We start from the raw sequence: 21,000 nt of genomic DNA, 5'->3' as shown, positions 1-21,000 counted from the left end.
GCATTCCAAATTGGGGAGAAAAGGGGAGAAAAAAGAAAAAGAAAGTCATATAGGGTTATAACAACACAGGGGTGAGTGAACAATGACTACATTTTCATTTTTGGGTGAGCTATCCCTTTAAGTGGTCCCTAAAACTGTTTGGACACTTAAGCCACACTTAGAAATATTTTAATGTCATTGCATTTTCACAAAACGACGTTTGTTAGGTTTTAAATTACAAAACAACAGATACACTGTTCAAAATGAAGACAGAAAGTATCCAGACACTTTTGGTGTGAACTTGAGGGGAACCAAAGTCCCTTTCAAAGCAAGTCAGTCCACTCGGTGGCCATCTTCGGAATGCTCCTGGGCAGCTATTTTCTATGGATACAAGCGGCGTAAAAGTACAGCTCCAGTCTACTTGAATGGGGAAAGACCAAAATCTCCAAAACGGTTGGTAAAAAATTACGATCAAAGAACATATTCAAATAAGCATTTCAATCTGACAATAATATTATCATAATTTGTGATTCTTTAGCTCAGATCATGCTAAAAAAAAAAAAAATGCTTTTTTTCAGGCTGGTTCAGCTAATGTGCATGTGTGTTCTCGAGTTGACTGACAGGTGATGTCTGTGATGAACAGTCTCCACGTGACCAGTTGGTTACAATCAGTTGCAAAAATGGCTCAGATAAGTGAAGTAAGTTCTGAAAAAGGATTAGCATCATTTGATGTAAGATAATATTATACTGTATAATGCAACGAAATTCATACATTTTAATTGTACCTTAAGTGTCCAAATGGGGCTAAAGTTCAAATCAATTTAAAATGTGAAATTAAATTATGACACTAATCAGAAAACAAAGACATTTACTGAGTGCCATACTTCAAAAACAGCTTCACTTTAATATAAAAGTACCCCAAATCTGACATTTAACAGACTTATCATCCAAACTCTTTCCTTGCTTAAAAAAGACATTGCTTTTCTTCCGGTCATTTGTTTGGGAGGAAAGGATGAGTTCATTAGAGAGATAATTCCACATAAGTTCATTTCTTTCTCTGTCTCTGTCCTCCACACGCCCAGCTACAGTCCAAGTTTATTTTAACACCACATTCTCGTAAAGAACCCTCCCAACACCACATGATGTTCCAGTATCTTCACCAACAAACCTACACACCTTTTCCACACCTCAGGTCATTCAAATTAGGGACAGGTCATCATGGCCAGCTAGTCGTCTGACTATTTGACTAGTAAAGTTGGCTAGTTTATCTAGATTGTTTAATAAATTTCTTAGGGATGGTACTTTGATTTAATGTGAGCACAGTGTGCTGTGCTTTAGTTGTTAGACATTTTGCATGATAAAACCCTCTTGGAAAAGTTGCGCCTTTACATTAATTCCCTTTACAACGGGTAGGCTTTTCACCCGTGACTTCTAGTGAGGTGATGTGAGGCACTGTGAGCATACTGTACATTCAGATTGATGTCTTTGGATGTTAGTTCAACTTTTAAAAAATGTGTCAAGAGACCCCTGCATTCTATTCCACTCTGTTGCTCTCCGTCTAGAGGATTTATTTTTTTTTCGCACAAAAATGTGTCTCATGTAACAGACAGAGCTCACTGTGAATTTGATGAGAGGAGGTCCAAAGTTCTGCTGCTGAAATCGGTCTGTGCTTACCGAATTTCAAATTACTACCCCCAGTGGCTAAAGCTGGAAGTGCTGTTGAACGTATGGGCACATGTAAGCTCCAGTTTCCGATTTAAATGTCCACAGAGTGGCACCACAATTGAGTTGTAAAGCGAGTTGTTTTTAGTTGTAAATGATGTAATATACATCAGGCTCTCGTGATTGTTTATGTATTCGCTTTTTTACATTTCGTAATGGAAGGTTATTTCCTTTTAAAGCCGCTCCTAAATGGCAAAGTTTAAGCTCTTGTTTTACCACAGCGGTTGATTGACAGGTGAGGGGTGGTGCTTCAATGCTGCTGAGATGCATACAGAACGGATTAGCATTTACACCACAAATGCGATGTGGTCACATTTGTTTTTGACTACATTCGTATGTGGTTTTTGTGATCCAATCACAAAATGGCTTAGACCCTGTTTAGACCTCTATTTAGGGCTGACCACATGTGATCGGATCACCCAAAACACATCTTAATACCAGGTGGAAACGCAACCTCCAAATCACACTCATCATTAATTAGGTAAAGTTGATTACTTCCTGGTTCCCATGGGACCAGAACCCGTATCTCTAAAGCTGCTAGTGCAACGCCATATGCCCACCTATCTTTCTAAGGATTTTGGGTATGCTCACCTAAAATGAGTAATGGTACTAATGGCTGCCAAAACAACGAGTAGGCTTTTAACAAGTAACTTTTCAATCTGTTGAAGTGATGCCGCAGCACCATGCAGTGAATTGTTTTTTATTATTTAAAAAGTGTACAGAGATTCTCTCTAAAACAAACGGAGCAGCGGGAGTGCTAAACTGAAGGCACGAACAAAATAGACAGTTCGACTCAGCTGTGCAACTAATCAGATGTTAGTTTCAGACACGATTGTATATTACACTTGGACAGACAGATGAATACTGTAGCTCGACTATGCAAAACCCTGCTGTAGCTCAATTATAACTGCCCATGTAAAGGTACTCATTTACACTGCAGTATGGGGTCGATTTCAGGGTACTGGAACATTCAGTCACAACATGTCTACTTTCATGTGATCATATTGTATAAAACATTTATAAAATATAAAAACATTTGTCATGAGGAAACCAGTATAATTATACAGGGCTTCCTTAAAACCAATTAGTCTACTAGTTCAGGCAATCAGTTTTGTAAATATGCAGTTTTGTACATCCCTAGTTTTACTCACCAATTCAAGCATGTTGTACCGTTAGCCATATGCTTCGTCTGTCTCTTGCCCACTCACATAAGACAAAAGGTAGTCCTGTCTGTCCCCACATGTTTTATACAACATACCCTGTCTCAATGTGTTTGGCACAGAGGTGTTTAAACACAGGCAGTGAAGGTGCTGACACAGAAGTGGGAGGGTGAAAATGTGCCAGACAGATGCCCTTCAGAGGGTTAAGAGCTCATCCAAGGTAACTTTTCTAAATCTGTTGTTGTGGTTAAGGGATGTGTAGGCTGATTTTAGACCAGTGGAGAAAGGCACCATGACAGATGCTCAATGCAGACTGAAATGTTACAGTTGAGCACAAAATGAATGCAGGATGAAGTGATGTTATAATGCAGCTTTAACATGTTACGGATCACAAGCTGGGAGGAATTTAATGCTAAGTAAAATGGTATTGTTTATATTGGGGATGAAAGACGTCCTCCTCTGGAATTATGAAGAGGAATAAGTTGACCACACACAAATGGAGATGGGACTGTGCACATTTTAAGACTAATTATTACAGTCTAAGTTAAAGGTGCATTTAATTTGAGTAATTTGCCATTTATGTTTCACTTGCCTAAACAACAGTGGTCTTGGATTTTATACTGACACCTATTGGCTTGGATGCAATATCACACAAAGCAAAAGTTTTCAGTTACCGGTGCCGTGGTGGGATGCTTTCTGGTTGCTAGGTGGTTTCTTAGTCGAACGAGTGAGGCACCATTCATGTCCGCAGCATGAAAAGTGCAGGATAGGTTACGTGGTGAAGTATAAAACTCAGGGTTAAGGGGTTTATTCAAATCCCTAACCCAAAGTTTGAGACACAGTGATGCTTGACTTATTATGCGAAGACTAATTATGCAAGTATAAATTTTTTTACATATCTATTTGATGAATAAAGAGACACTAATTTGAGAGAAAAATAAAAAACAGAAACTCAGCTGATATTGTATTAGTACTTCAGAAAGCTCATTGTCCTGTTTACTTCCGTAACAGAAGGTGAAAAAGAGCCCTTATTTGGGTAATAAGGATTTACTTTTTGGCCGACCTCTCTAGTTACGGGATTTTAGAGTAATTGAGGGTAATACAGCGTGAAATGTTGTTTTTAGCACTTTAGTTGGTGAGGCACAGTCATGGAGCCATTGAGCTTTGGGAAGTTTGGTTCAGTAGCGGTGAGAAGGTCAACAGGGCACGTGCTACCTCTGCAGATCTTTATCTCTTCTCTTTATGTGGGTCCTGACTGGTAGAAGACCATCAGCAAACAGTCACTCACTCTCTTTTGTGTGTTTGCAACACAGTAACTAACTCTGAATACATCTGGTGGACAGAGAAATAATTAGAAGACACAATATGTTCCAAAGACCATTCTGGCCATTCTCAGCTCAGGACCTCCAATGACTGGTGACTTGAGTGAGTGAATTACACAATGACTTTAGGATGGGACAACCTTTATAAAGGAATTTCTATAAGACATTTTTGGGGCTCAATTTATTAAGGTTTGTCTTAGGAAACCCAAGTTGTCTTTTGGGGCTCCTAGCACCTTAAAAAAGAAAAACTTTAAAAAGAAAAAAAACTTTTTTGTACAACCCCAATTCCAAAAAATTTGTGACAGTATGAAAAATGCTAATAAAAACAAAGAAAGAAGTGATTTGTAAATTATATTCACCCTTTGCTAAATTAAAAACACTACAACTACACATTATATGATGTTTTACCTTGTGAATTTCTTTGTTTTTTTTTAATGTTCAAAAAATCAGATGATTGCAACACGCTCCAAAACAGTTGAGACAGAGGCAATTTAAGACTAATAACAATTTGACAAGTTGAAATAACAAGGCTATATGAAACAGGAGATGTTAAACAGGTGAGGCAATTGTGTCATAGTATATAAGGAGCCACCAAAAACAGCCTAGACTTTCAAAAGCAACAATCATTCGAGACTTGTCAATTTGCCAACAGATCTTCAGCAAATAATCAGCACTTTGAGATCAATGTTCCCCAAAGACAAATTCGAAGGATTTGGGTCATTTCACCCTCTTCAGTGCACATATACTTAAAAGATTCAAGGAATCTGTTCAAATCTCGGTGCGTAAAGGGCAAGACGAAAACCACTTCTGAATGCGCGTGATCTCTGATCCCTCAGACATCACTGTCTTAAAAAACATCTTTCATCTGTAATGAATATCATGAACATGGGTTTGGGATTACTTTAGTAAACCTTTGTTAGTCAACACCACTCGCCGCTGCATCCACAGATTCAAGGTAAGATTTTACCATGCAAAGCAGAGCATCAACACTGTCCAGAAGTGCTGCCGACTTCTCTGGGCTCGGTCTCATCTTATTTTTTGTTGTTGTAATTAACATTTTTTTTAAAGTAAATCATACAATAACAAAAAAATGCAAAACATATATATATATATATATATATATATATATATATAGAATCAACATTTAAACCCCACACCCCCCCTCCCCATCCCCGCACCCCCAAAAAACAACCCTTTGGTCAAACATAGGTATATATATATATATATATATATATATATATATATACTATACACTGTATATCATACATACACACATAATAATCATACTCACTTAAAACTGTATTATTACACTACTCTCTCTCCACGCTCCACCCGAGAGCCCTCCAAAAATTCCAAATACCTGCCCCATTTCTGGATAAACAAAGCCAAGACACCCCATCTTCCCGATGACACCTCCTCATAAGCCACCACCCTCCCCACCTCCGTGCACCACTCCGGACATGGGGGCACACAAGATGACCTCCAACCCCTCAAAATAACCTGCCTGGCAATCATCACATAGGTCAGAACCCAATTCTCTATATGACTATCCCCCACATCAATGACTGCCCCATCGCCCAGAACACAAAATCTGGGGCAAAACGAAACCCGAGTGCCTACCACATCAGACACAAAATTCTGAACCTTCAACCAGAATTTCTGGATCTCAGCACACCACCAAAAAGCATGGGCCATGTCTCCATCCTGCGACTGGCATCGCCAGCAGGTGATTGTGTCTTTAAGACCAACCCTATACAATCTAGAGGGGGTCCAATAGAATCTATGCAAAATTTTGAATTGCATGAGATGCACCTTTGCATCTCTAAATGCAGACTTAATGTTTTTAAGAATCCTAGCCCACACTCCCTCCTCCAATACCAAGTTGATGTCTATCTCCCATACTCTCTTAAGAGAGGTTAAAGCTCCATCCCCCAAACTCTGAATTAACAGGGAGTAATACACTGATGCCTCATGACCTTTTCAAAAAGCAGTAATCACCTCTCCCAGAGCATCTGCCACTTTAGGGGGTGTGTGCTACTCCCAAAAACAGTACAAAGCAGGTGGCGCAGTTGTAAATACCTATAAAACTGAGATCTGGGGATCCCACAATGTTGAACCAGATTTTCAAATGATCTCAACACTCCACTCTCATATAGATCACCGAGTGTCGTAACCCCCCTCCCAATCCACTCTGACCATCAGAAAGGGGACTTACGATACATAATTTTGGGTTCTGCCATATGCTCGAGGCAGCATTTAAATAAATATCCGATTTAAACATTTTAGACACTTTTGTCCATACCGAATGTACATGCGAAATAATGGGGTGTGACTTAACTTCTCCGATTAGTTTGATAGAGAGGCCTTGCAATGGCGAAATAGGGGCAAGAACTTCCTGTTCGATACCAAACCAGGGAGGGGCTCTCTCAGGTGGAAGAGACCAATGAGCCAAATGTCTGAGACTGAACGCATAGTAATAAAACAAAATCTTGGGTAGGCCTAGCCCACCTATGTCAATCGGCCTATGTAACTTATTGAAATGCAATCTGGGACGCTTACCATTCCAAATTAAGGACTTCGCTATGCTATCAAATTGCTTGAAATAAGAGAGGGGGACATCTACAGGGAGAGATTGTAGCAGGTAGTTAAATTCTGGAATACAATTCATTTTAATAACATTAACCTTCCAAATCATCGATAAAAGTAATGAAGCCCACCTGCCCATGTCGCTCGAAAACCTTTTTATTAAAGGGTCAAAATTAACACTAACTAAATCAGACAAATTTGCTGGGAATAAAATACCCAAATACTTAATGCCCTGTTTGGGCCATTGGAAGGTGCCCAGCTGGAAAGCTGTTACTGGACAGTATACTGTCAGAGCCAAAGCTTCGGATTTAGACCAATTGACTTTGTATACTGAGAACTTGGAAAAAGAATGAATAATTATGTGGAGGCAAGGCATAGATCTAGTAGGGTCAGAGACAAATAATAAAATATAATCTGCGTAAAGCAGAATTTTATGCGCCACACCTCCCGCTGTCACCCTTGGAAAATCATCCTCCTTTATTATCGTGGCTGCTAAAAGTTCCAGGGCAAGGCAGGATAATAATGGGGAAAGGGGGCAACCATGCCGGGCGCCCCTATTCAGAGTAAAATAATCTGAAATTAATCCATTTGTTTGTACCGCTGCTACAGGGTGTCTATAAAGTAACTTAATCCAACAAATAAAAGTATTCCAGAACCCGTATATTTCCAAAATCTTAAAAAGGTAATCCCATTCTACCATAATCAAACGCCTTTTCAGCGTCAAGTGAGATGGCAGCGACTGGAGACTGATCATTCACTACTGACCACATGATATTGATGAAACGCCTAATGTTATCAGAAGAGCTACGGCCCCGAATAAACCCCACCTGATCTATATGTATAAGAGATGTCATAACTTTACTCAATCGGTTAGCCAAAATTTTTGACAAAATTTTTACATCTAGCTGGATCAGGGAAATTGGATGATAACTTTTACACTCGTGTGGATCTTTGTCCTTTTTAAGAATCAGACTGATCCGGGCTTGTGTCATGGTTGGGGGAAGCTTTCCATTTTTTAATGATTCCGTATAAATTTCTAACAAAATTGGAGCCAGTTCTGTAGCATAAGATCTAAAACATTCAGTGGCAAAACCATCTCGCCCCGGAGCCCTGCCTGTAGGTAAGGACTTAATTACCTCGTCAAGCTCCTCCAAGGTTATCTCAGAATCAAGAGAATTTTTTTGCTCCGTCGTCAATTTAGGGAGTTCTAATGGTTCAACCAAATTTCTAATATCTTCATCAGTAGACGAAGACGTGGAACTATAAAAATAAAGATAGAACTCTTTAAAATCATTATTAATATCAATGGCAGAGGTAAAAATTTCACCACCAGCAGATTTCAATGAGGGAATGGTAGAAAAAGTCTCTCTCTGCTTTATATATCTAGACAAAAGCTTCCCTGCTTTGTCCCCCGACTCAAAATATGACTGTCTTGCCCTGAATAGCCAAAACTACAATTTCTGTGACAAATAGTATTATATCTGTATTTCAATCGGGTCAATTCTCTGAGGCCATCAGACGACATTCGGTGCTTCAGCTCTGCCTCTGCACTTTTAATATTCCCTTCCAATTCCACGAGTTCTTGTGCTTTGGATTTTTTGATGAATGAGGTATACTGTATGATCCAACCCCTAAGAACCGCCTTAAGTGCCTCCCAAGCAGAAGATACTGAGGACCAGTTGGTCTCCATATAGACACTGATTTCAGTCTTTAACATTTGTTGGAAATCAGGATTTTGCAACAGGTATACATTAAGGTGCCAACTATATGATTTATTTTTCTCTATGTGGCAACACCTCTAAACTCACCAGGGTGTGATCTGAGACTAAAATGTTTCCAATTCAACAATGAAATGAGGGACTTAGATATATAAAAAAAAAATCTATTCTAGAATAAATCTTATGGACTGATGAAAAAAATTTATAGTCCCTACCAGGTGGGTTCAAAAGTCGCCAAATATCTGCAAGACCAAGATTTTTACACATTCTGTGAAGTGTCAGTGTTGCTCTAGGGGGCTTGCACACTTTTGCTTCACTATGATCAAGGACTGAGTCCATCAAAAGATTAAAGTCTCCTCCCAATATTTTATCATGAGGGGTGCCGGCGGCTTGCAACATCCCTTCAAGATCAATAAAAAAAGCCCTGATCATCAACGTTAGGTGCGTAAATATTAGCCAAAATTAGACTTTGCCCCTGAATTTCTGCTAAAACAATAATGATTCTCCCTAATTTATCTTTAAACTGTTTGCGACATTTGAATTGTAGATGTTTATTTATCAATATAATGACCTCCCTACTTTTACTTGAGCCAGCACTAAAGAAAACATGTCCACCCCATATCTTCCCAAATTTTTCAGCTCCCTGTGGGGAAAGATGTGTTTCTTGAAGAAACACTGTATCACACTTCTTACGTTTAAGAAAATAAACAACCTTCCTTCTTTTTATGGATAACTGAAAAAATAAATTGTGTGTCAAAAATAAGTTTGTACAGACCACATTTCAACATTAGTGCAACACTCAATCCCCAAACTTCCCCCGAATAAAACAAACAGAAAAAAGAAAAACGTGCACATTAACCCCGCGCACGACAGTGTCAACCAGCATCGATCCCTTTAAACTCAAAAGATCCATGTACGCCTACAAGAGTCCCCGCGACAACTTTGCCATCGGATTGCTCAAGTCCGGTGCTTCTGCACAAATTTTGTGAGGCAAAATTACATAACAGAAAATACTTTGTGAGACAAACCCCAGCCAATAGGCAGAATAAACACAAAGAACATGTCGATTCATTCACAGAACTGTCTCAAAGGTGTGTTCCTCCACAATACAAATTCCAACCGATATAAAGCCCTTCATTTTCCTCGGACAGACAAACAATTGTTCAGTGAGCCGGCTGTTATGAGTGCAGCAGATGACATAATCATTCCAATGTCCCGCAAAAATACTCTACAAAACAAACTCCAGCCAACAGGAGGCATAAGCACAAGGAACGACCAGATCCATCCACAACTGTACCGAAGCAGTGTTATTCAACAAAACAAGCTCCAGCCGCTAGGTGGAACCAGCACAAAAAAAAAAAAAAAAACAGGCATCCTGGTTCCTCGAATAATCAAGAGTCAAATTCACTCGGAGCCTGCGAAAAAAAAAATACATCATGACTTACTCAGTCCGTCCACTTTATAAAAGACATCCTTTGTGTAGGCATGTGGATATTTTGCCTTCATCCATAGTGTCCATTCTCTATCTGGCCGGGAACTTCAGTGTAAAAGCGATCTTCCGTTAATGCAAAAGTTTCTTGATGGAGTCATGCCACAAAACAAACTCCAGCCGCTAGGTGGAGCCAACGCAAAAAGAAACAAAAATGGCGCCCAGCTTCCTTAGACAGTCGAGTTACTGAACAGCGAGTCAGTCCACTTACAAGAGAAACACGCAATAGTTTACTCACCCATAGTTTCTATAAAAGCCGGTGCCTGTTTGGGGCATAAAAATACTTTGCGGCCGTCTTTGGTGTCTATTCTCAGTTTGGCCAGAAACATCAGTGCAAAAACGATCTTCCGTTGATGTAAGAGTTTCTTACATTCCTTGAACCGATCGCGTTTATCTCTTGTCGAATTCGCAAAGTCCGGAAACAAGAAAATATTGTGATTCTTCCAAGAATGCTTTCCTTTGCTCTTCGCCTGGCACAACACGAGATCTTTATCGGATGATCTCAGAAATTTGGCCAGAATTAATCGGGCCCTGTCTCCCTCAGTAGATCTGCGAGCCAGGACTCTGTGAGCTCGCTCGATTTCCAGTATATGGCCTGTTATGTCGAGCAGACTCGGGAAGACCTCGTCCAGGAATTTCACCATATCTCTGCCCTCTTCATGCTCAGGAATTCCAACAATCCGTATATTGTTCCTTCGGCTCCTATTTTCGAGATTTTCCAATTTTTCCAAAATGTGTTCCAAGTCTGTTTTGGACGTGGGCAGATTAGCGGATAATTCCCTCTCCGATGACTCCAGATAATCTCAACATCTGTCACTGTAGTGAGCAACTCAGTGAATTTTGTTTCCATCGCCGTAATCGATCAACGTATTACAGCGAGATCCTCCAAGTCAGCAACAACCTTCATCAACATCACCGAGATGTTGGACAGTTGACGCTGAATTTCTTCTCCCGACGTGTCTTCCAAATCAAGTCCCCGGATCGTGGCCCGCTCGGGGGTGTCAGCTTGAGCACGTAAGTGTCTTTTAATGTCTCCAGAGTCTGCGGATTTTGACTTCTTTGCCATGTTTACCTCAAAGAGCAAATATGTAACTGGGTGTATCGAATCTCACCAGATTATAACTTGAAAATAATTTTAAAAAATAGCAAAATGCGCAGAGCTAGTCGCTCACACGTCTGCTTCTCTCATGGCGTCACATCCTTTCTCGGTCTCATCTTAGATGGAAAGTAGAACAGTGGAACTGTGTTTTTTGGTCTGAAGAGTCCACATTTCAAAACGTTTTTGAAAAACACAGCCGTTGTGTTATCCGGGCCAAAGAGGAAAGCCAGAAAGCCAAGTCCAAAAGCCAGTGTCTGTATGGGCCAGTGGTGTGTCAGTGCCCATAGCATGGGTAACTCACACATCTGTGAGGGCACCATTAATGCAGACAGATATGTACAAATTTTGGAGCAGCATATACTGCCATCCAGCACTGTCTTTTCCAGGGACGTCCCGGAATCTTCAAACCACATACTGACCAAATAAACAGACAGTGCGGATGCTAGTTTGGCCTGCCTGCAGTTCTGACCATCTCCAATTGAGAATGTGTGGTGCATTATGAAGTGAACAATACGGCAACAAAGACCCTGTACAATTGTGCAGCTGCAGACCTGCATAATGGATGAAAATTCCACTTTTTAAACTTAACAAACTTGTGTCTTCAGAGCCTAAATGCTTAATAAGTTTTATTAGATGAAATGGTAATGTTTCACAGTGGTAAACATTCGACTGTCCCAACTTTTTTAGAGTGTGTTGCAATCATCTGGTTTGAAATTACTTTACATAAAAAATTTTTTAAAAAAATGAAATTCACAAGGTGAAATGTCATATAATGTTTAGTTGTAGTGCTTTCGATATAGCAAAGGATGAATATAATTTACAAATCACTCCATATAGTTTTTATTAGCATTTTTCATACTGTCCCAACTTTTTCGTAATTGGGGTTATAATATATTTTTGCACCTTGACTTGATTCAGCTTTCCTTTGCATATAAATGTATGTTAGCAAGGTACAATTCAAGCAACAAACTCCAGCTCTCTGACTTCCAGCCTATGCACCTCAGCAAATGAAAGAGGGAGTGGAATAAAAACTTCTCTCGGAATGTCCCCTTGACTCAAAACAGTGTTAGACACTGTTAAAAGTGAGGTTAGAAGAGGATATGGGGATGTGTTAAGAAAAGTGAGGATTGGATGGTGGCCAGTCCTGCTTCATAAAGACGTTCTCAGGCCCTGCCTGAGGTTTCACTGGGAGGTCTGCCTGAAGACAAACAGGAAGACTTTGAAGACATACTGGTCCAGATATGTGAAAATACATGCAAAAGGTCCGACTAGAAAAACAAAAAGAACTGGGTAGACATGTAACATAAGACACACAGAATCATTCCTGCCTTCCCTGACACTCTTGAGGGTTTCTCATTTTTGACCTTGTCTCACACTGTTGCTATATATAGAGTAACTTTTGTTTGGACATACAGTATGGAGCCAAAATGCATATTTCTTGAATGCCAGTAAAGACAAATGGTTCTGTCTAATTTTTGGAGACCGATGTGATATAGGACATCAGTATAGTGAATAAACAATGTCTCATAAAAAGAACACATATAGGCCATAAATTTCACAAACTTAAGTTGCACATTTTCGTTTTTTGGTCCTATGGTTTCCCAAAATCAACTCTAAAACTACTTTATCAGATTATTTAGATCATATGCATCTCCAGCAATGTGGAACTACTCTATGTTCCTCTAACCAAATAGTTATAATGATTTTTAAAATGCAGAATGATAAACAGTTTAGATGGCTAAAATAGATTCGGCTGGCTAGATGACTGGAGTGTTTGCTGCTGTTCTTAGACAGTAGGCTGTAAATGCCCCAAACTCCAATGGATAACAGACAATCAGAACAGCCAAGATAAGATATCATACTCCTCAGACATGCAAATCACCATCACAAAACCTAGTAACAGAAGACATCCGCCTGAGAAGAATGTGATTGGCACACAAACACTACAGTAGCTTTGACATTCAGGACTTTGAAGGCGATGTTCTGCTAGGGATCTTTTGCTTGAAAACGGTTAAAGGTTCTGATGTGTAGATCTGCCACTGATGGAAAAGGAAGCTGTTATTGATGGGAACTATTAAAATGTGGCAAGTTACTGTATAAACAAATGCCAGATGTTTGGTGTCTGAGCGAGAAGGGTGGGAGGCATGTATGGGCTTCGGGCAGTTTGGATGGAGGCATGGGCCAGGGCAAAAAGGTGAAGGCTCAGGAGACTTTCCTTTTTCCGACACTCATAAACACAAGCCCCTTCAGTTCCCACTAAACTTCACATTCCAAACCATCCAACTCACCACTAAACTCCATGTCAGGAAGCTTTGACTCACAGCAGTGCCCATAGGCATACCAAATACCAGCACAATAAATCTAGCACATGTTGCTATTAAAACATACCTTTAAAATCACCGGTTGATTATTTGGAAGAGAAATTGCAAGAGCCATTCGGATCTGCGTCCACACCATCTCCTTTTACAAGCTCCAAGTTAAACAAATGTAGAAGATATAAGCACAATTACCATAACAACGTCTTCTGGGTGTTTTGGCTGTTATTAATGACCTCAGCCAATAACAGCATGTCATAGCTGGGTGGATTCATTAATCAGAATCATTGCCCAGTGTACAAGGGAACTTGGTGCCGTGGTATTTCCCATTCAAACCTACTTCAACCTACAGGCACTTTCTGTGAATGGGGTACACTTGCACAAATTCCATGTTTTGTTTTTTTGTGAGATAAGATGTAATGTAAATTAACCTAGCATAAACACATCTGAATGTATGCATGTACTGTATGTTTGTAAATACAGCAGAATTTCATCTCTTGTGGTGTTTGGAGCCTTAATGACACATTACAGAGAACTCAATATAGGTATTGCACTAACTGAAGGACCACATATGTTGTTTATTCCTAATAATAGTATATTTTTGGACTATTTCGAAAATGTAGATTTTGACATTATTGTTTTTATGTTAATAAATAAAGGTACATTACTAGTTTCAACAGAATTTGTACTTCAGACCTTTATTTTTTAGGTAAGAAAAACTGGCTTTATACCATGTGACTTACATTTGGTTTTCGATCATTGAAAATGTTTAAAACGTGACAATTACGCATGGAGCCACACTGAGAGCCCCATATCTATGGGATTTTACCATGTAGAGCTTTAAATATGAAGATACCAAAAGGAAAGTTTGTTCAGAACCACAATCTAAAAGGATATTATTATTTCTTTAATGCTTAATTTATATAGCCATGCCAACTTTGGAAAAAGTTTTTATTTTTACATTTATTTTTGGACTACCCAACACTAAATGACTGCCATTTAATGCAACAAGGGGTACTAAAGTAACTGATTTTCTATACCTACCTATCACTGTGTAAAAATAAAATAATAACACTGTTACCTTTATAAGAAACTTTTTTTTTTTTTACATGTATATTTTTGCTCCAAATCAAAGGCGAAATTAATTTTTACACCTACATGGTCACTTTGATCTGTTCTACAAAAATAATGGATTGCTCCATAAATAATGATCCATGGCATTTCATTTTTTGCTTTTTTTATTTTTTATTATCATTTATGTTTCTGTCTTCAGAAAAAGGATAAACAAAATCAAACATTTCAGACAGGTAGTTTCTGAAATTTGGTTTATTTAACGTGAAATAACCCACATATACTACAAATCAATAACTACAAACCAATATTTGGTACCAAACATTTGGCTTGCCCCTACAGGCTGATAGCTTAATTTCGGTTGAATTTGCAACCATGTTACCCATTCTGGTGTAGTTAATTGCTAGAAAATTACAACATCACACAATTCAGGGGCCCAAAATGTCCTAAATTCTGGTAACATGGTTGCAAAAATTGCAAACCTTATATCCTCATATAAAATTAATAATAACAAAACCACTCATATGATTGACTATAGGTTGATGATATTCTGAATGTTAAGCACCTCTTGTCATCGAGAAGTTTAGTTTTTTTTTTTTTTTTTCCTGGGCCTATATTGTACCCTATTCCTGGAATGTGCCTACAACTTCATGTTGCCATTATATTCCCTTCACCCAGCTCGAGATCTTCCATTTGATTAGAACCAAGAGTACTTGGTCATAATGGAGTGTGATAGTGGTCCATACAACCTCCCCAAACATTCCATTGCCAATGCACCATCCCCAGGCTTGAGTGCTAGATTGGACACTGTCCTATGGGAATACTTTGAGAATGTCAAGTCTGGTTTGTGCACAGCATGGGAGAACAGCACTGGAAAGGGGGTGTGCGAGAGAGAGGTTATACCGAGGTTTGACAAGACGCTTTTGAAGTTTTATATTTATTAATCATTGTGTAGAGTGAATGGTTATTTTAGATCTGTGGACTAATTTTAGGCAACCAATGAAACCAGGCAGAACATTTTTGTTTTCATGTGTGTAAGTGCATGTGTCTTGAATGGTCCGAGGCTCTGGGAGAGTGATGACCTGTTGCCCCAAAGGGAGAGAAAAAATGGCATTTCCCATTTTACCATGAAAAACAATGTTTGATCAAAGAATGGATGTGAAATTCTGTCATTAGAAATGTTGTGGGCCTTGGCTTGACATAGGGAAAATATCAAATGAGACGGGGTCAGACCAGTGTGTAATAAAAAAATAAAGTCTGTCACATAGTTTTAGTTATTTTAGATGACCTGTTAAAAGGTTTTGTTCACTGCCCTTACAAAAATGTATGGTACCATGTTACAGTGATGATATCAGATGGGAATACTGGGGTACTGATTGATTACCATATTAGATGGTAATACCATGGTACTTTTTTTTTGTACTAAAAGATTACCATATTCGTGGTGTTGAATGTTTCATATACTATGGTATTTACATTATACTCCAAGGTATAAAGAATACCATGATACATGTACAAATACATGGTATACCTTAATTGGCTTTTTTTTTTTCTTTTCTTTTTTTTTTCAAGTGTGAGAACTTATAGAACCTTATTCTAACTAACTTCCACAATGAAATTTTGAGCAGATGTTTTTAAAACACAAGCAAAAAACTAGCCTATACTTAAAGCATACTAACAGCATTTTGTTGTTTCTGTTAATTTAACATCCTCTCTCAATTGTGTTTCATTGGCTAAATCAATTAAATATGCATTCCCTGCATGTATGCAACATACATCTCAATTCATGTCCAGACGTTATACCGTTTAACAGTTTTATCATAACATTTGCACTCACTCAAATGTCGTGTTAAATACTAAGATGACAGAAGTCATCATTATCATGACTTATATGGGGTTATGTCATATTGCGTGACTTAGCCTAACCCGGTAATTTCCCATAGTACGTGGGATGCCAGTGTAATCACACCCATTAAAACGCAAACATCAGAGGATGCTCGCGCACGTGTGCTTTTTCATCATCACTGTATGAAATATTAGTGCGCGCGCCCTCCCATCAAACTGAAATTCAGCTATTTAAATTAAAACTATCCAGACGATGGAACGTCGTTCGTTCCATCACAGACGTTCGTTTCGTGGAAAAAATAGAAGCGTTTTCCAGTTCCCGCCCAGTATGAGGTGTAATGTTGAGGCAAAGCTCTTTGAAAGTTTAGGATTCGAACTGGGACTCGCAGGTGATTATTTTTCACTCATTAAAAAGTCTGAATAATATTGCGGTCTCAAAATAAAAAAAATAAAATAAAAAAAAAGCTGGATGTAACGAGTTTCGAGGCGGAAAGTGGTGGAAAATAAATTCACACATTGAGTACCTACACGTCACATATGCTGGAAGTTTTGGAAATTCAGCTCCTTTTTTTTTGGCAAAATATTAGGCTAACCAATGAACCAAGATGTAGGTGCATCTCTCGGGAATAAATAACCGGTAAGTGAATTTAATGATAATAATAATTTCTCAAAAAGTTATAGCCAGGTAAAGAAACAATGTCTTTATAGTGGCAATTTTATTTGAGAGGTTTATACATGGCTTTAAATGTAATATTTGTTAAATTAATGTGCTTTAACATATATATATATATATATATATATATATATATATATATATATATATATATATATATATATATATATATATATTAGGTCTCCTTTATTGGAAAGATATATGATAAAAAGCAAACAAAGCACAAATGATCATACATAATGTTATACAAATATAGCATCATAGGTGTCATAATTAATGTTAACTCATAACATTTCACGGTGTTATGTCGGTTCGGTGGTAAATGACCTTTTTATTGTGTCTTACTTGAGGTAAATGTTGTGGTGACAGGAGTTTAAAAGAGTTCTCACAGTAAAGAATAATCTTTGGTAACCTAGAACACATTGTAAAACGACAACTGATGATTTATATGGATTAGATAATTATTAATCGCTCATTTAAATTATTTTTTTAGTGCTTTCACAATATAAAAACATTTCCTCGTGCACGCTTTTTAAATGATGGCTTTGATATCGCTTTGATATTGTAGAAGACTATTAGCATACCTAGATCGGTCATCTCAAAAGCGGTTTAAAACCACTTAATATGTTTCACCTTTGCAACTTTCTACATGATAACATACAGTCCACCATACATTAAAACAATATGTCTGCTTAACGAAATTCTTACCAAGGCGTCTGACATTTTCTTTTGTCTGCTTTTGTTTCTTTTTGTCTTTAGGTGGTAAGAAAACCATAATGCTTCAAGTGGCGGGATGCTCTTTTAACTTTTTCAATAGACGACGCTCATAGACGTCACCTGCTGTTCAGAAGCGGTAGTGCGTGGAAGATGGATAGCTACTTGGAGCCGGGAATGAACGATATTATAGTTAGCCACTACAACCACTCCGGAAAGTGGGGGAGACCAAGAAGCACTGGTACTTGCAAGACCGCCTTCCTGCTTTTTATCTGCATCCTTATAGTTTTGGAGAACGTAACTGTATTACTTGCCCTCTGGCGCAACAAGCGTTTCCACAGCCGCATGTATTTTCTCATTGGCAACCTGGCACTATCAGACTTGCTAGCTGGAGTGGCGTACGTGGTAAACATTTTCACCTCTGGCAGCAAAACTTTTTTCCTCAGTCCTGGCCAATGGCTGTTGCGAGAAGGAAGCATGTTTGTGGCCCTAAGCGCCTCTACCTTCAGCTTGCTAGCTATTGGAATTGAGCGCCACATGACCATGGTTCGTTTGCGGCCATGCGAGGTCGCGGGAAGGGGGAGGTTACTAGCCCTGCTTGGGGCCTGCTGGGCTGTTTCGGTACTGCTCAGCGCTTTGCCCAGCTTCGGCTGGAACTGTTTGGGCCGAGTGCACACTTGCTCCACTGTACTACCACTCTACGACAAAAGCTACATAGCCTTCTGCATCAGTGTCTTCACGGCCCTACTAGCGGCCATTGTGGTACTCTACGTGCGAATCTACAAGCTGGTGACATCCAGTGGCCGAAGAGTGAGTTCCAGACCATCAGAGCGCTCGCTCGCACTCCTACGCACGGTAGTGATAGTGCTAGGGGTGTTTGTAGCCTGTTGGGCTCCTCTATTTCTGCTACTACTCCTGGATGTGGGATGCAGTCCAGAGCAGTGCCCAGTGCTGTACCAGGTGGACTGGTTCATCGCCTTGGCGGTACTCAACTCTGCCCTCAACCCCCTCATCTACACGCTGTCCAGCCGTGAGATGCGAACCGCATTCTTCCGTGTACTGTGCTGCTGCTGCTGTCACACGCCACTAGACTCCATGCCCACAACAGCAGGAATGGCGCTCCCTGGAATGGTCATCGCCACTGCGGAGAACAGCAAGTCTAGTATGGCCGGGGTAGCTAGTGTAGCAGCAAAGTCTAACCTGATGCGAAGTAAAGTGCCCACTCCAGCAAACTCACACCACCAGCACATTGACACATCGCCACCTGCTGTGACACACCCATCAGCGCCAGGTGACCTGCTGTCTGCTGTGCTGGTTAAAGCAGGGGCACTTCCGTCTTTGGGAAAGTTCTGAAACGTCTTGGAAAAGATACTACAGAAGTGCGCACTACAGTGCTGGATTTCGTGTCAGGATTTCCTAAGATGTTTGGTGATGGATCCTGAGCAATACGTTTTGCCATCACTCTACACTTCGATATCAAATGGACAACAAACGCAAAGCGTGATTAAACAAATGCTGATCAAAGGATATAAAAACTGAATTTACTTCTACATGTATTAATATTTATGAAACTGACCATGTGCTGTGAGCACGTAAAATAGAGCCACTACAGAATATAATCACTCAAAATGCTAAGGTGTGCAATCTTTTATCGAAATAATCACATTTGCAAAGCAGTGTATTAGTTTTTATGAATGAAAATGCCTTAACAGTATTATATGCATTATGAAACTCTGTATGACTGACCTTTAACGTATTTCCTCACAGTTCATTACCCTAACGGACAAAAACGTTTTGAATAGTTTGCTATTCTTTGCTATTGCACAAGTTAGCATTATAAATAACAAATTGAATGTTTTAAAGAGTGACGAACTGAATAGAATGTGGATGTTTACGGTTAATATTCTGTGGATCGGTTTACATGGCAGATGTTAAAGGAATAGCTTACCCAAAAATTACACTTACTGTATATTATTATTTACTCACCATCATGTATTGAACTGATGTCAGTCACCATTCACTTTCATTGTATAGAAAAGAGCATTGTCAACATTACTCAATAATTTTGACAGGAAGTCATATGGGTTTGGAAAGACATAAGGGTGAGTAAATGATGACAATTTTTCATTTTTGAGTAAACTATTTCTTTTAGGGAGCTATCTGACAGAAACAATGTGAGATGAGATGGTTCCATTGTGAATGTGTTTGAACTTTTGATTGTTTTGGGATGACCAGTAGTACTTATTGATAACTGACATAAAATTTTCTGAATTTAAAGCATGTGGTTATATGCTAGTTTGATTACAGTATGGTAAAGAAAAAAAGGATTGTTTAAAGACAAACATTTGTGTTATGGTAGATCATGGTTTGTATCGCAGTTAACCACTAGAGGTCGCTGTAGCATCACATTGAAAGACACTAAAGCACAGATCAAATCTTGTGCCAATGTTATAAGCATACACGCAGATCCACACGCATTTCGTCTATGAATGCAGTGTGAGCACTATTTTTGACTGTCTCATGGAATATTCATCAAGGTAACGCATAATAAATGGCTTTGCATGTGGACAAATTATGATAAATGCCACCATACAAGAGTTAACATTAACTACAGAAAAACTCTGAGGAAATAGTTACTAGTTCGTCTACTTGATGAAATTAGACAAAGAGGCAGCACTCGAATAGTCCTATTGCATCTTGCTGTTTGGGGGAAAAAAAGAGGTTCAATGAGTTTTATTACACGTCGAGATCATTGTGAGAACAAGTGACATTTTGTTGAATGTTTTTTATGCCATTTGATAGGTGTGACATTTCAAGTAATTCTCCATCCTAAGCTCTCTCCCACAATGATCTTTGCTGTCAAGTAGAGGGAAAAAATAGAACATGACCATTAAACAAATCGAACAAATTTACAAGGGCCAAAGCTGTTTCCTAGGCAAAACCGCGTCTAGTCATTCTGTATCTCAAAACCATAAGACATTCATAACTAATGAATCTGTTTGTCAACATGAATTGGAGATGTCACACCAAACGATTCAAGTGCCATAAAGAATCAACATCAATAGCCAAACCCATACAGAAATCTGATATCTGGCAATATACAAAACACATATATGAAATATATATTCATATATGGTTTTCAGTTAAATAAAAAGGGGCACATTTATGTACATTCAGTATATGCAAAATATATTTTAAAATACTTAAAATGGCTGTTTTCTTCTATGCAGTATATATATATATTCCCAAAAACTAGTGGAATGTGAATATGTACATAAACTATAATTTCATATACATGTTCATATAT

At 38.8% G+C, this 21,000-nt stretch overlaps 1 protein-coding gene across 2 annotated transcripts; it reads left to right on the top strand.

The window, feature by feature from the left end:
• The first annotated feature begins 605 nt into the window (after positions 1-605).
• Positions 606-20,892, top strand: LOC127438429 (sphingosine 1-phosphate receptor 3-like). 2 transcript variants are annotated; one of them, XM_051694013.1, is made up of 2 exons: positions 606-677; positions 17,739-20,892. In XM_051694013.1, exon 2 carries the CDS (start codon positions 17,847-17,849, stop codon positions 19,044-19,046), a length of 1,200 nt encoding a protein of 399 aa, XP_051549973.1. In that variant the 5' UTR covers positions 606-677; positions 17,739-17,846; the 3' UTR covers positions 19,047-20,892. The 2 variants fall into 2 exon arrangements, with proteins under 2 accessions (XP_051549973.1, XP_051549972.1); XM_051694012.1 differs by lacking the exon at positions 606-677 and adding an exon at positions 16,498-16,943.
• Positions 20,893-21,000: the final 108 nt, after the last annotated feature.

The sequence above is a fragment of the Myxocyprinus asiaticus genome, chromosome 49, assembly GCF_019703515.2.
Source record: "Myxocyprinus asiaticus isolate MX2 ecotype Aquarium Trade chromosome 49, UBuf_Myxa_2, whole genome shotgun sequence".
Lineage (NCBI taxonomy): Eukaryota > Metazoa > Chordata > Actinopteri > Cypriniformes > Catostomidae > Myxocyprinus > Myxocyprinus asiaticus.
This window is presented reverse-complemented; position numbering and strand designations above follow the sequence as displayed.